The 13,639-nt window shown below is 32.5% G+C and overlaps 5 protein-coding genes across 8 annotated transcripts in view; 2 read left to right on the forward strand and 3 right to left on the reverse strand.

Moving 5' to 3' along the window:
* The window catches only part of LOC116344896 (cellular tumor antigen p53), a 10,099-nt gene extending 6,202 nt beyond the window's left edge, over positions 1-3,897 (reverse strand). For both annotated transcript variants that reach the window (XM_031773751.1, XM_031773750.1), the window contains exon 1: positions 3,675-3,897. Coding sequence is in view for 1 of the 2 variants with exons in the window: in XM_031773750.1 (XP_031629610.1) it covers positions 3,675-3,687 (13 nt within the window). In the remaining variant the exon portion in view is untranslated. The remainder of the gene's footprint in view (positions 1-3,674) is intronic.
* Positions 3,898-5,418: 1,521 nt separating this feature from the next.
* Positions 5,419-7,605, reverse strand: LOC116344821 (androgen-induced gene 1 protein-like). Of its 2 annotated transcripts, none has more exons than XM_031773598.1 (3): positions 7,300-7,605; positions 6,075-6,295; positions 5,419-5,998 (listed from the first exon to the last, which is right to left on the reverse strand). In XM_031773598.1, exons 1-3 carry the CDS (start codon positions 7,471-7,473, stop codon positions 5,665-5,667), a joined length of 729 nt encoding a protein of 242 aa, XP_031629458.1. In that variant the 5' UTR covers positions 7,474-7,605; the 3' UTR covers positions 5,419-5,664. The 2 variants fall into 2 exon arrangements, with proteins under 2 accessions (XP_031629458.1, XP_031629457.1); XM_031773597.1 differs by lacking the exon at positions 7,300-7,605 and adding an exon at positions 6,394-6,833.
* LOC116344820 lies at positions 6,990-9,290 on the forward strand. 2 transcript variants are annotated; one of them, XM_031773596.1, is made up of 5 exons: positions 6,990-7,947; positions 8,050-8,234; positions 8,314-8,540; positions 8,602-8,775; positions 8,849-9,290. In XM_031773596.1, exons 1-5 carry the CDS (start codon positions 7,908-7,910, stop codon positions 9,108-9,110), a joined length of 888 nt encoding a protein of 295 aa, XP_031629456.1. In that variant the 5' UTR covers positions 6,990-7,907; the 3' UTR covers positions 9,111-9,290. The 2 variants fall into 2 exon arrangements, with proteins under 2 accessions (XP_031629456.1, XP_031629455.1); XM_031773595.1 differs by having other exon boundaries at positions 6,990-7,215.
* Positions 9,291-9,536: 246 nt separating this feature from the next.
* Positions 9,537-12,012, forward strand: LOC116344793. Its single transcript, XM_031773539.1, has 6 exons — positions 9,537-9,729; positions 9,814-9,883; positions 9,955-10,214; positions 10,281-10,431; positions 10,499-10,795; positions 10,857-12,012. Exons 1-6 carry the CDS (start codon positions 9,622-9,624, stop codon positions 11,096-11,098), a joined length of 1,128 nt encoding a protein of 375 aa, XP_031629399.1. The 5' UTR covers positions 9,537-9,621; the 3' UTR covers positions 11,099-12,012.
* Positions 12,013-12,247: 235 nt separating this feature from the next.
* On the reverse strand, positions 12,248-13,235 carry LOC116344875. The gene is made up of 3 exons (XM_031773710.1): positions 12,911-13,235; positions 12,636-12,820; positions 12,248-12,564 (listed from the first exon to the last, which is right to left on the reverse strand). The coding sequence occupies exons 1-3, from the start codon at positions 13,061-13,063 to the stop codon at positions 12,363-12,365; spliced, it is 540 nt and encodes a 179-aa protein (XP_031629570.1). The 5' UTR covers positions 13,064-13,235; the 3' UTR covers positions 12,248-12,362.
* Positions 13,236-13,639: the final 404 nt, after the last annotated feature.

Consider the following 13,639-nt stretch of genomic DNA (forward strand, 5'->3'; position numbering starts at 1 on the left):
TCTCTCTCTCTCTCTCTCTCTCTCTCTCTCTCTCTCTCTCTCTCTCTCTCTTGTCTAAAATTAGAACCATCTCACATTTCATAATTTTTTGTTGCGTCGATCATTTTCAAACGAGTGGCACACGGTGATATTACATTTAAAACAAAATAAACAACGACGAAGATGAACGAAATGACAATAATGTATACTGTATGTTTACTTGTAAGATTGAAACAGTTCGGCCATTTTTGCGCAATACATGCCGAATCATTAATTTTAGAACTATAACGACGACATAGTCAAACAACTAAAAACTAAATCACAATGTGATACAGTTGCCATGCAAAGGGTTTTATATAGATACACACACAAACGGAAACATGTAGGAATAATGTGAAAAATAAAAACGCATGATAGATTAACAACAATCATAATGGACATTTTGTTTAATCGAATTTCTTTTTCTTTGGTTTTCATTTCCAATTTCGTCATTGCTTAAATAATTACATACAAATTCAATCGAACTTTGCCCAGTGTGAATGATACATTGAAATAAACAAAAAAAAATGGTTTCACTTGCAATTACCGGCCGGCTTACTGACTCTGCGTTTACAGCACATATACGTAGTGCAGTGTTGTCGTAAACAAATCGAAGCAAGAAATGCGAAAAGTGCAAATTGTCAGCTGTGTTGATTGAAACATAAATCTAATGTGGATTAAATGAATTTAATGCCAAAAAATGTGTCTCGTGTAATTTGGCACCACTTGAGTTCATTGACTATTTTTTTTGTTTCAAAAGGGGAAGTGTTGTCGGTTTTTTAATCAATATTCAATACTTTTTTTCTTCGTTTCAAAGTAATTCTGTTAAAAGGGAAACTCTTACAGACTGAAGCAGCACACGACTGAACTAATGGTCAAAGACAAATATTCTGTGCAAACACAAATTCATATTGACTTTCTTAAAAAATCAAATATTCAATAAGCGTTTTGAATTTCATCACATTTTATTTATAATATATCTCACGTCTTTGGATATATTCAATTTCGCAATAGTTACTTTGAATATCGAGATAAAAATGTAGACTCAGAATATTAACCCAAAAAAAAGTCGTCTTGTATAAATAACAGAAGAAAAAAAAGGCAGCGGTTTGTCGGTGAAGACAGTCGATATCGATTGTTTGAATCTTTGATTTGCCGCATTTTAACTGAATATTCATATCTGAAATACGAACTGTTGCACGCACGGTAGTGTGAACCGTCGAGAGTGGTCATAAATTAAAAGCATGCAATTCGATTTCGGTTGATTTCGTTAAACTGAAAATCATCGCTGTGATATATCAAAATTTGCCATTAAAATAATAATTTTGTAAACAAAATGTCTGTAAATCGGAATGCCCTTCTGTGCGAAACTCAATGTCAAAAATAGTTCAAATCTTGGTTACAGCAGTAGACAAAGACACATGCACAAAAATACAAAATGACAAATAAATATGTGTGCCATATTGCAAGAAGAATGAATGAGTAAATAAATAAGAGCGAAAACCATGTGTTTTCTGTTTACAACGGCTCTTATATACAACGTTGTTTATGTACATTATCTATAATTCCCGTTTTGCAATGTTGCCATGCTTGCTGTGTGATATCGGCCGTCACATGTATACAACGAAAAGAATGAAGTGCGAATCGTAATTGTAGGAAGAAAAAAAATTTGCAACGCATGCACGCATTTAAATCAAAACAATGCGAACCGAAACACGGGATGTTGAACATTTTTCGTTTGCAAATCCAGACAAATACTTTTCTTCATATTGACATTCAGCCATCGTTTGGAATGAGTCATTCGTGCGATCGCACAGTGGTACTCATCAGCAAACATAATTGTTTTTCTTTAGCCTTGAAGCGAGAAGACAAAGAACCGAAGCATGGAACGAAGATAATGTAAAACACGAGAGAAAATTTGTGAGTTTCTTTTCTTATCTCGTTGAGTGTGTGCGAACAGAAAAGTCGACCGAAATATGACATGAAGAAAAAAAAACCAAGAAACAAAAAAGACTGGAAAAATGTTTCAATATGGAATTAGCAACATCGCCATGTTATGGTGAAATCATGTTGGTGCATGCAAGGATATTTTTAGCATTTTGCTTGTGATGCCCAATTGTATGTGTGCCAAAGTGTTACAGTATGTAAACGCGAGCATATATGTGTGATATTGCGAATGACCTAAACCAAAGTACAATTAAAATTCAAATGATGAAAGGAAAATATATATATAGATTTGTTTCTCTCTAGCGACGAGCAAAACAAGATAGCAGGTAGAAAAATGACAATAATATCTCCTTTTTTGGTCATTGGATCGTATTGCGCATACATAAGCCATACACACACTCCTTTTTCACCAGCAATGTGAGAAGCAGTGTGATGTGTACGAAGAATTGAAACGAGAGTAGATAGCCTATACAGATGTATTGAAAAATTCGTTATTTTAAAAACAATAACAAAACGGAACAAAAAGGCACAATTGTGCAAAGGAAAGCATTGTTTTGTTTTCTTTTCAATTGTGCAAATGAAAAAAAGATGCAATGTCTCAATGTTCTTATGCGCATATGCGTGTGTGTGTGGGCATACAATTGCAAGCCGTTCACAAGAGGCAGTGGATATGCCTATACCTGTTTATCGCATTTTAAAAATAAGCCCGCTCTATGTGCTCTCTTGCAATGTGTTTCTTTTTATCATACTTCTTTCCCCCTTTTCATTCTCTTCTTTCAGCGCTGATTTGCTTCTCAATTGTTATGCATGACGAACGTTAAATATATAGGCTTGTGTACTTTTTTCTTCTTCTTCTTCGCTGTTTCTGCTTTTTTCTCTCTTCTTTTTCGTGCGCAACATAAAATGATAGCATGACGTGTTGTTTCTGACATTTTATTGCTTGGAATATAAACTAGAATAGGAAGGGTTTTCGATAATTTTGATGGTAAATATGAAATTTGCCATAAATTATAAATTCATTCGAATTCACAGCGTTCATTTCGTATTCTATGTGAAATAACAACAAATTGCGATAACACCATGCCGTTGGACATACACAGAAATATTTTAAAGAAAAACAAACATGCCTACATACAAATTGTATCCGTTGACATGAATTTCACAACTAAAAAAATCAACTGAATAAGAAAAAAACTGAATGAAAAAAACACTCTAGAATGAATTTAGTTCGACAATAAACTCGGTTTCTTTTTGGGTCTGGAAGTTTCTATAAATCAATGACCAAGAAAATTTGGCAAATTTGATTTTGTGTACGCAATGATTGATTTTGTCGGCCAACAATTTACTCTAGCCAATAAATCATAAAAGCGTTTATTTTTCAGCATAAAAAAGGTTTTATTTCATTTCTTCTCGTTATTCATATGTACGGTGTACATGCGACACGCACAATAGAACAACAAAAAAATGAGATAAAACCGCTTATAATATCTACTGTCCCGTGTGCGTGTGTGTCACTTTGCCATTATATGCGAATACAAAATTAACAACACAACAGAAGCGGTTTTTAATTTAAACAAAGGATCTCAATCAAACATAATGAAGGATTACATGAAATTTGTTACTAAAGCAAGAGGTTAATTGAAAAAATAGGAATATATTCATTCTAAGGGTAGAAGTGAAAAAAATATGGCGAAAAATGTTTTACGCACCCAAGTCGTCCATTTCTCTTGAATCACAAGATGCTCGTCCAAATATTTCGTTCCAATTTTTTTTATTCACTTTTTGTAAATGTTTTTTTTTCTTTCTTTCAGTGCACTATTTATCTAAACCGCACAACAACTATGGATCATCCCATGGACACCCAAAACAGGAATGAACCTAAATGGCTTTCTGCCTGAGACAAAATATTCCAACCACTGACAGCTCCATGAACTATTTCACACACATACACTGACATCGACGACGGCATGAAATGCTCATGGCGGCCATAACCTTACTTTATTGAAAATTTGAAACCATTTGGCACTTGGTACCAACAATTCGCGCGAAAATGTAGTCGCTGAGTGGTGAAATTCTGGCAAAATGCGATTGTTTGTCGGTAGTGGTTTTTTGTTTGTGTTTTGGTTTCTGTTTGTCACATGGAATGATAGATTGGTTTTGCGCTGGTATTTTTCGCCTATATAGCCTATGCAATGAACTATGAGGACAAATGAAGCAAAAAATGAAATAAAATCCACGAGACTTTTGTCGATAGTACTAATAATGATAATTTATTCGCTTAAATTCAAGAAGACTTAATTGTCTAGCTATAAATTAGACTGCTTAATTTCGATATGCACCAATAATATTGCATTTTTATGTTGTTTTTTTTTTACAAAAAAAAACGGTGTGTACTTAAACAGTAGAGCGATTTTTATCTAGACTATTTCGATTACGGATAACGGCATTGCTCGAAATATTCACGATTCGAGTGATAATATGCGGCACACTCCTTGAAATGTTCTTTCAGTGTACCTTTTGGTACGAGATGTGTGGCATTGTATGGGCATGTATCAAGCGGTGGACCTGTGTATTTGACCTTACCTACGGGTAATCACATAGAAAAGAATGAAAATTATTCAGTAAGTAATGGTACTTTCTTACATTCTAAATCGATTTTGATATTGTGATTTTTTCAAATGGAAGTAATGGAAGTAATGAAAATAAACACTTACACTTCAGCAAATGGTATGGCATTCGTTGATATGGAACCACATGTTGTGCGTTGTACGGGCATCTGACCCATTCGGCATCATCAGATCGTTCCATCGTTGCCTTGGTTCGTCGTACGATTCGCTATCAACACAAAATAAAATGGACAAAATTGTGTGTTTAATGCAGTGACAACACGAAATTGATTGATTAAATTGCAATTTTCCTACTTATTTCTCAGATTCAATCTCGATGATATGATTTTCGTCAATTGTAATTTACGCTCTTTTATAGCAGCACGGATAACAATGTGCAATCGCAGCGATTCTCTTCAAAGTGTCAAACTCTTTGTTTATTACACATTTGTGCAAGTGTCACCACTCTCACACAGCATTCAGCACATTCCGCTGACATTCCGAATACGTGCTACTATTATTAAACTGGAATGGAATGGAACGGAAACCTGAAAGTACTTGAATAACAACATTTTTCTTAACAACAGAGAGAAAAAATTTCATTTGATTTTTGTACTGTTTTTTATTGAATGTATGGCTCATGAATAAAATTCAAAGAGCAAACATAACATATTGAAGATTAAACGAAGTTTTCGCCAAAAAAAATTGGTTTTAGTTAAATATTAAATGAAATTCAGCTACAGATAAAAACATCAATAAAATTGGTTATGGATTCCACAATTAAAATCGACAATTTTCTTCTCTAATATATATCGGTTGTTTTTTGAATATGGTTTTAAGTCTCAAATTGGGTTTTTTCTCTTTTGTTATTTTAATAATTCCATCCCGATTTAATTTACAACACAAAAAATTTACAAAGAAAAAAAATCTACTAAACTGGAAAATGGAATCAAGTAAAATGGATTGCACAATAATCGATTTCTTTTTTTTTTGTTCAAATTGCTTTTGAATTTGTGACATGATTTTGGTAACTTTTAAAACTTGCACTGGCTAATGCAAATGTAAAAAATGGTATTCCTTGCAACAAATTGATTTATTTGTGCTTATGAATACTTGATTTGTTCGATTTTAGCTCATTGGCCCAAACTCTTTTGTTCACATATTCACCGACAAAATAAAAACTGATTCCAAATATGCCAATGAATAAGATGAAACCAATGCGTTGTGGTAAATTTAGAACCTCTAAAACCGGATACACCCAACGGTCCGTCTTGAATTTGATGATATGAATCCAAATCACGTAAAAGATATTGAAAACAAGTAGACCGATGAAACCACTTTTGCCAGCTGGATATTGACGGAATGACACAAGCAACTCCAACAATATGAAGAAGACAATATTCGTATGCATCACATGATTCAACCAACTGCACAAAAAGGAAGAACATTTTTAATGTAAAAATTGTTTTGTTATCAATGTAGAAATTCCAATAAGATTCTTACTTTGGGAAGAACGACTCGAATGATTTAGGCAAAATTAATTCACGATCGATGGCATAAATCGACCAAAATGAAATGGCTACATTCATGGCCAATGGAAAAGCGAACGTTGCAAAAATATAGTCCTTTAGTTTACGCAGTTTTGATGGCCGTTTTGGGTAATTTTCATTTGTACCAATGACATCGTTGAGCACACAAAGTGTAAAATAGCTGGCTTGGACAATCTGTTGAAGAAAATAATATAAATTAAATGACAAAATCGATATTTTTTTCCGAAAATATTTGATGGCTGTGTTCAATGAGCACTTTTCCAAATACGAACCGCTCCGAGGATTGTTAAATATCGAAATTTTCCACCGAAACTTGTCAATGGCTTGTATGCGGGATGGTCTTTTGGTGGATACACGTATAAAAAGTCAAAGAATATGCCATACCAAAAATGAACAGCTGCAATTAAGTGCAGTGCATATTTTAGTGCCAAGAAAATGCCACGATTCCACATATCTGCTGAACCAGTCACCATTGTTGTGATTTTGGTTTTTCTATTCAATGAACTTTGTACTGATTTGAAACAAGAAGCACAATTATGATTCAGTAATTGTGTTTATTAATTGCTATTTAATTCGCGAACGAGCAAATTTCTAGTGTGAACTTTTGCGTTTTACGAATCAGACGTAAATAAAACACAAAACTGAACCACAATTGATTAAAACCTGTCGATAAGCTTCATTGAATCAGTTTTTTTTTATTTCTCTGTGTGATAAAATTGACAAGCAAATACGATGACAGTACTATCGCTGTACAAGTATGTATGTGTTTGAAAGTGTATACTCACATGTATACCACACACAGTGAATGATGTGTATTATAGTAGATGTTTATTATGCAGTGATTTACAGTATGAATGCGGCACTCACGTAACACTGCACACACTCATGTTGAGCATGTTGTACACAGGTTTTCCGATTCATGTTACATGAGACAGCAACAGATTTCAAGGTAATACACGTGTGTCCAACGCAACGATTTCGACATTTTAGATATTTTCGATAATTTATCAGCTTTAACATACGTCAACATCATAGCCACGCAATGAAAGTAATCAGTATTTTAAACAATGTCGACGAAATTGCGGTTCAATGGGGTTAATTACAATTTTAAATGAAAAAAACTTATTTTTAAATGTTTTCTCTCTCTTTCTTTCTTCCTATGTGAGAGTTGCTCTTACCAGACACCAATAGGTCAAATATCTCGAACGTCCACCGAAACCAGGCCGTGCGATCATATGCTTCTCGTGGTGTGGAATGACCACATGATTGAAATCATAGTACAATGAGAAGTAGTATTGACCCACAACGATTAAATGAAATAATTTCACCAAAATTGCCATTTTTTCACTCATTCAAATATTCAAAAGAGTTTGAAAATTGTGATTTCTTTTTCAATTATTGATACAAAAATGTCACCGTAATAATAACTTATTCACTACGACCAAATTGAAGTCATTTCACTAACTGAATTAGCGATAACTATCCATATTTGGTTGACCGTCAGGTTTTTTTCTGTTCAATAATTTTTAATAATAATTCTTATTGATTTTTTTGGACTTACAACACTAACCATTGGCAATATTTGTTATTTTAAGCTTATCTATGAAATCTTATCAACTTTTTTTCACGAAAAAGCCTTTAGACGGCTATTGTTTGCATTATCATAATGATGTTGTCAATGTGCGTAAACAAGTTATTCTGCATTCTATGCACATACGAAAACGCACACAACCGATTGCAAAGAATCAAAAGAAGATAAGGAAACAAGTTCTATAGCTTGAACGAAATGCGATGCAATGATGCAATGACTCCGTTAGTAATTATATGTATTTATCTGCGAATTGTAGCAAGTCTTGCAATTTTACACAGTATTTCTCATCGTTTTTGTGTAAATTTTCATTTCTTTATTTCAATGGAAAAACGTTTAGTGAAAATTGAAAGTAAAAATTGGGAAGAATTGAGGGAGCTATATCTGCCTGAAACACCAGAAACCATTCTAGGATTAGGAATCATTAGCAATTATCTTCGATGGATTCAACGAGATGCATCAATTGCCAATCTAACGTTTTACTCATTGAACGGAGACTGGTCGGACGGAACGTTTGTTGTTGTTGTAAGTGACAATTTATTCAAACAAAGAACATTTTTTTTTTAAAGAAAGAAATACGATGCAATATCATTTCTTCCAATAGGATAGATACCATGTCTATTTTGACAGTTTGAGCGAAACAAAAGAAAGACTGACAACATTACTAGACCTGCTTGACTATACAAATGGTTTCAGGATCATGCATGTTCGTTCAAAACACTATCCAGTCATGTTGGAAATAATCAAAAAGAAACATCTGCTACTCGAATACGACGATTCGAATCTATTGTACTATCTACCCAAGCACCAAGCAACAGCATTGTATACTGAGTGAGTGGAAATACAGATCAAGTAATAATTGAGTGAATCTTGTGAATGAACCAATTTTTAGGCTACCTGAGAACTTTGAGAGTCGATCACTCTCACAGGAAGATGTTATCAAAGCAAACGATGAATGGCCATTTAATCATGCTGGATCGCTTTTTTACCTGCAACGATTAGCTCAATTTAATCCCTGCTGCGGAGTTTTCACAACCGACGGCAAATTGGTGTCATATGGTTTTCAGTGAGTTTTTTCTTTTCTTTTTAAAACCCATTTGGATTTTGTCATTAATTATGCAAATTCATCTTTATCATAGATACCAATCGGGCACGATTGGAAACTTATACACGGATCCAGCTTATCGAAATCGAGGTTTTGGTTCATCAATTGCAAAAACCATTTTTAAACAAACTGGCGAACATGGTGGAGCAATTGCCACTGTTAAGAGAACGAATGCAGCATCGCGAGCAATTTTTGAGAAGATTGGATGCCAAGTTATTGATGAGGTTCATTGGATTGCAATTCCATGCAGATGGACAGAGGAAGATGATATGACACTCAGTGACGGATCAAATTAAATCATTTTAACCACATCAAATCATCGTTTTTAACAACGGTTTAAGTTGAGACATAACAGTACTTGAGTGACGATGGCAAAGGAGTGAAAAAATCCTTTTTGTTTCGAAAATTCATACATTTAATTTGCATCAACACCAACACAAAAGTATTGAGATAATTCTTATTATAATAATGTAATGGCGGACACCACATACTAAACTAAAAGAAAAATATATATTTCTTCATACATTTAGAGACTTTTTTTTCAAAGAAGATGAATTAAGAATTTTTGAAAAATGGCGGTTTGATTTTCGATATAAGGATGTATTTGTGTCTTCTATCTACATGTGGTGACCTCTGAATATACCGAAAAGGATAATAACCATGGCAACAAATATGACAGCTGCATTTTGTGTATGCATTTACATCCCTCTCTTAGAAGAGAGTACACTCACGTTTTTGCATTAAACATATATAAATATATATATTTAGTAAAAATTTATTAAAATAAAAATTCTACGTTTTGCGACAATGGAGGAAGATAAATCAAAATCGAATAGTAAAATACTGTGGATGAAAAAATTTTGCGCGCCAATCGCCATGTATATTTCGCCTCTAATCTTTTTTATCCTACTTGAGGTAAAGTTGCATTTTACCTTATTGATTTCTCAATTAATTGAAAACAAATGAAATCTAATTAACGTTTGTAAAATAATTGTTTAGTACAAGAATGTTGGAACCTATTTGCAAGATGCGTTGGCAATTTTATGGATGGCATCAACTTGTATTGCAGGTATTACATACATATAAAATATCTTTTGATTGAAACAGAAACTATTGTGAAATAATATATTTCGTTTGCAGCATATCTTCTGTTCATTGCATTTTTATATTTCGAAGTGAGAAGTGTGAGATCCAAGCAATGTCTCAACATTTTGCTGTTTTCACTGTGTACGATTGTTGTTGCTCTCTCAATTTTAATTTCAATCAAATTATTAAGAAATATTAAAAGCAACGTTTCTTGGTTTTGGTTGCTGAGCGCAATGCTAGTTTGCATAACCATTATCCACCTGCTAACGAATCTGTTCATTCATATGAACTTGATTTTTGATGAAATTTTCAAGGTTGGTTTGATTACAAAAAAAAAAACTTATTCTCACTTATCGGATGACTTTTTTATATTTCTACAGAGAAAACAAAATCGTTTTCGTTGGATTGCCAAAATGAGGCCATTTTTAGAGTCTGTCAATTTCATTGCGTCATTACTACTAATCTACGTAGTCGGTTTTTTTCAATATTTTTTTGATGTTTTAATGTTCTACACAAATTTAATGGTTTTTGGTAAATATTTCAAATTGTTATATTCCGATTTCATATATCAATATTAACTCAAATTATTTTTATGCAGTTCATTGTATTTTAAAGAAAACGCAATTTCCGGCCATAAGAGACCAATTTTCGATTAGAATAAAAAGTAAACTAATAGAATTTACAACAAATGGGATAAAATTAAATTTTATGACAATCACGATAGTATCGTTTTTGAAAACTTATACTCCCCTAATATGTATGGCGTTTATATACCAAACTTCATCCTCCTTTCATCGAGCCTCCTTTGAATTCAAATTCCACATGAACAACGAGAACTTCAACCCGTATTTGTTAATTCCATTCTATTTGTACATCAACGATATATTTTTACCAGGTATACATCCAATACATTCGAGCAAATTTTTTTTAATAATTTAAGTTTCCTTTCATTTTAGCGTATGAACTTTTCCTGGTAGATAAATGCTTTGAGCCTGTTCAGCTTCAACTGAAAGAAAATGAAACGGTTACGGTGACTGCAAAAAACTTTAAAATTATATTACATAAGCCAATACAGCAAAAGCCACGACTATACATGTATTTCTATTCAATTTTTGTTAGGCATTTTAAATTTTTTGGTTTTATTCTATTATCTAAATTTATGTATTATTCATTCGTATGGTCGGAAGAAAGCGATTGAAAGAAATGGCCAAAGTCACCTTTGAACTTTTGGTAGTGTGAAATCTGAGTGTGTTTTATAATCATTTTCATGAATAATTTTTTTTTGATTTGAAGTTCTTTTGAAGTAATCAAACTGTAATAAGATTTTCAAGTCATGGCTTGTACGAGAGAGTTGACGGGTCTGGTGTTGTAGAGGGGCCCGAGTTTAGTCATGCCTCATAGTTCGTTTTGAAAACTTGGGTCATTTAAGAAAAAAAATACACTTGGTAATTCTCTTCAGAAGGCTAATTCGGAATGTTTTTAAAATGAATACTTTTTTTATTCAAGATTTGTGAAAATCGGTATTGGAGGGTTTTTGGCATGAGAAAGCCGAATCCGGCGTTTATTTTGCGATAAAATAACGTTTGAATGCACTTTCCATACAACAAATGGCAAAAATGGTCCTAAAATCCAATTTTTCTATACAAAGTATGCTTTTTTGGCCTTGAAATGTCTAAAATAGCGTACAAATCGACTAAAAAATAACTCGCACAAAGTTTTATAGCAATCGAAAAAAATTATGTGTCGCTCAAATATAAAATACTTTATTTTTATTTCACAGTATTCAGTTCATACAAAAAAAAATTGGGAAATTTATGGATTTCATTTAAATTTATGATTGTCTTTTCTATTTTTCATTGAAACGTGAGTAGAAATTTAATTGAGTAGTGTTTTGATTATTCAATTATTTCGATTTTGGTTCAACACCAGACCCGTCAACTCTCTCGTACAAGCCATGACTTGAAAATCTTATTACAGTGTCATAAGTAGTGTGAATTTCATATTTTAAACTTCATTTCAACGATACGGGTGTCTATATAAATTGTACTGAACTTCAAATATTAATGCCAAATAGATCAGTTTATTGATGAGTAAATAAAATGGTAAAAAATATTATTTTGTTTTTTTTTTCTTCTCACTTGAGTTTCCCTTAATATTTTTGAGTTTTGTTTATTTGAAAAACCGAAAACTCTATACTTCGTTTTGCATTAGAATTATGACAAAACCACCTAAAAATTTCTTAAAATCTTAAATAACAGAAATTTTGTTATTCTAAAAAAACTCAATGTTTCATTGGATAAATTGAATTACAACTAATCAAATAAATTAAAATTCATCACAAAATTACTTGTTTTCAATAAAGTTCCAAGTAGAGTTTTGGTTTTTTTATTAATTTTGTTTAATCATTAAAGACACAGATACAAAGTGTGTTTTGCTTAATAATAATTTTGGAATTTATCGTTTCACACAACTTTTAACCAGTCGTTTGATATTTGCAAATGAAACAAAACTCGAAAGCAAAAAATCACAAAAAAGAAGCAAAACACTGTTATTAACATTTCAATTTTTGATGATACATATCTTCGGATGAAATATTTAAGCCAAAGAAGGAGCTCGATCGAAGCAAATGTTCCCAAAAATGGTAAAAGCATATACTGCGGCCAACTGGAAAAAGACATGTACATGATAAATTTTAAGTTAATTTTCAAAAACTTTCATATAAAATGAACTCTTACTTTGGTGAGATATGTTCGTAAGATGTGGGTAAGGCCAGTTCGTCATCGATGAGATAAGTTGTATAACTGCCCAAAACAATGTGTACAATGAATGGGAATACGATTGAGAGCGAATTGAAGCGAATAAGACTGTAATCATGAACATCTCTGGATGAACGCAGCATACACAGAAACAGGATGCAAACCTAAAATGTCACACATGAAATGATTTGAATATGTTTTTTTGTACCTTATCCTATTTATTTTCTGAAATAAATTTATTTTTCGTTAAATACCACTCCGTGTGCGATGGAATTCATGGGCATTGGTTCTGATTCATTATTCGGATTTTTTAGTGGAAAAAGGAACGCAAAATCATGGTAAATCCAGCCCCACAAATATGCAGCACCCAACAAATGTTCTGTATTTCTGATGAAGAAATACTGCATTTTGACTAATTTGATATTTGATTTGTAATGAATAAATAATTTGACTCGATATTTTCAAACAAATGACAAACGGTGCGATGTTGCAAATCACTTTGTTCAAATGTCAAAAAAAAAACAAACAATTTTCAGCACATTTGCGCATACACACGCGCACACACACACATGCACAGGATAGAAATATGCATTGTGAAAGATGCTGCGTTGCGTTGTAGCAGATGTTAATGAAGGTCGTGTTTGATGGAAAACCCATCTGACACTACCATTTTTTACTCTTATGAGTATTGAACAGACTCAAATCGACTTAGCAACATCAACTAAAAGAAAATGAAAAAGTTACTGTGATTGCAAAAACATTTAAAATTAATTTACATAGCAAAATCCGCGACCATACATGTACTTCTTTCACATTTTTATGAAGCATTTATGTAATTAATAGTAAGCAATCTACAAGAACGAGATTCTTTTGAGATTCTTTTGAATTTGATATTCTTTTGAAGTAATCCTAATGTCATATTTTAAACTTCATTTTAACGAAACAGATGTATCTATGACTGAAGATTAAAATGTTGTGATGTT

Source organism: Contarinia nasturtii, unplaced genomic scaffold, assembly GCF_009176525.2.
Source record: "Contarinia nasturtii isolate CC-2019 unplaced genomic scaffold, AAFC_CNas_1.1 Cnas_scaffold_1182, whole genome shotgun sequence".
In the NCBI taxonomy this organism is placed as follows: Eukaryota; Metazoa; Arthropoda; class Insecta; order Diptera; family Cecidomyiidae; genus Contarinia; species Contarinia nasturtii.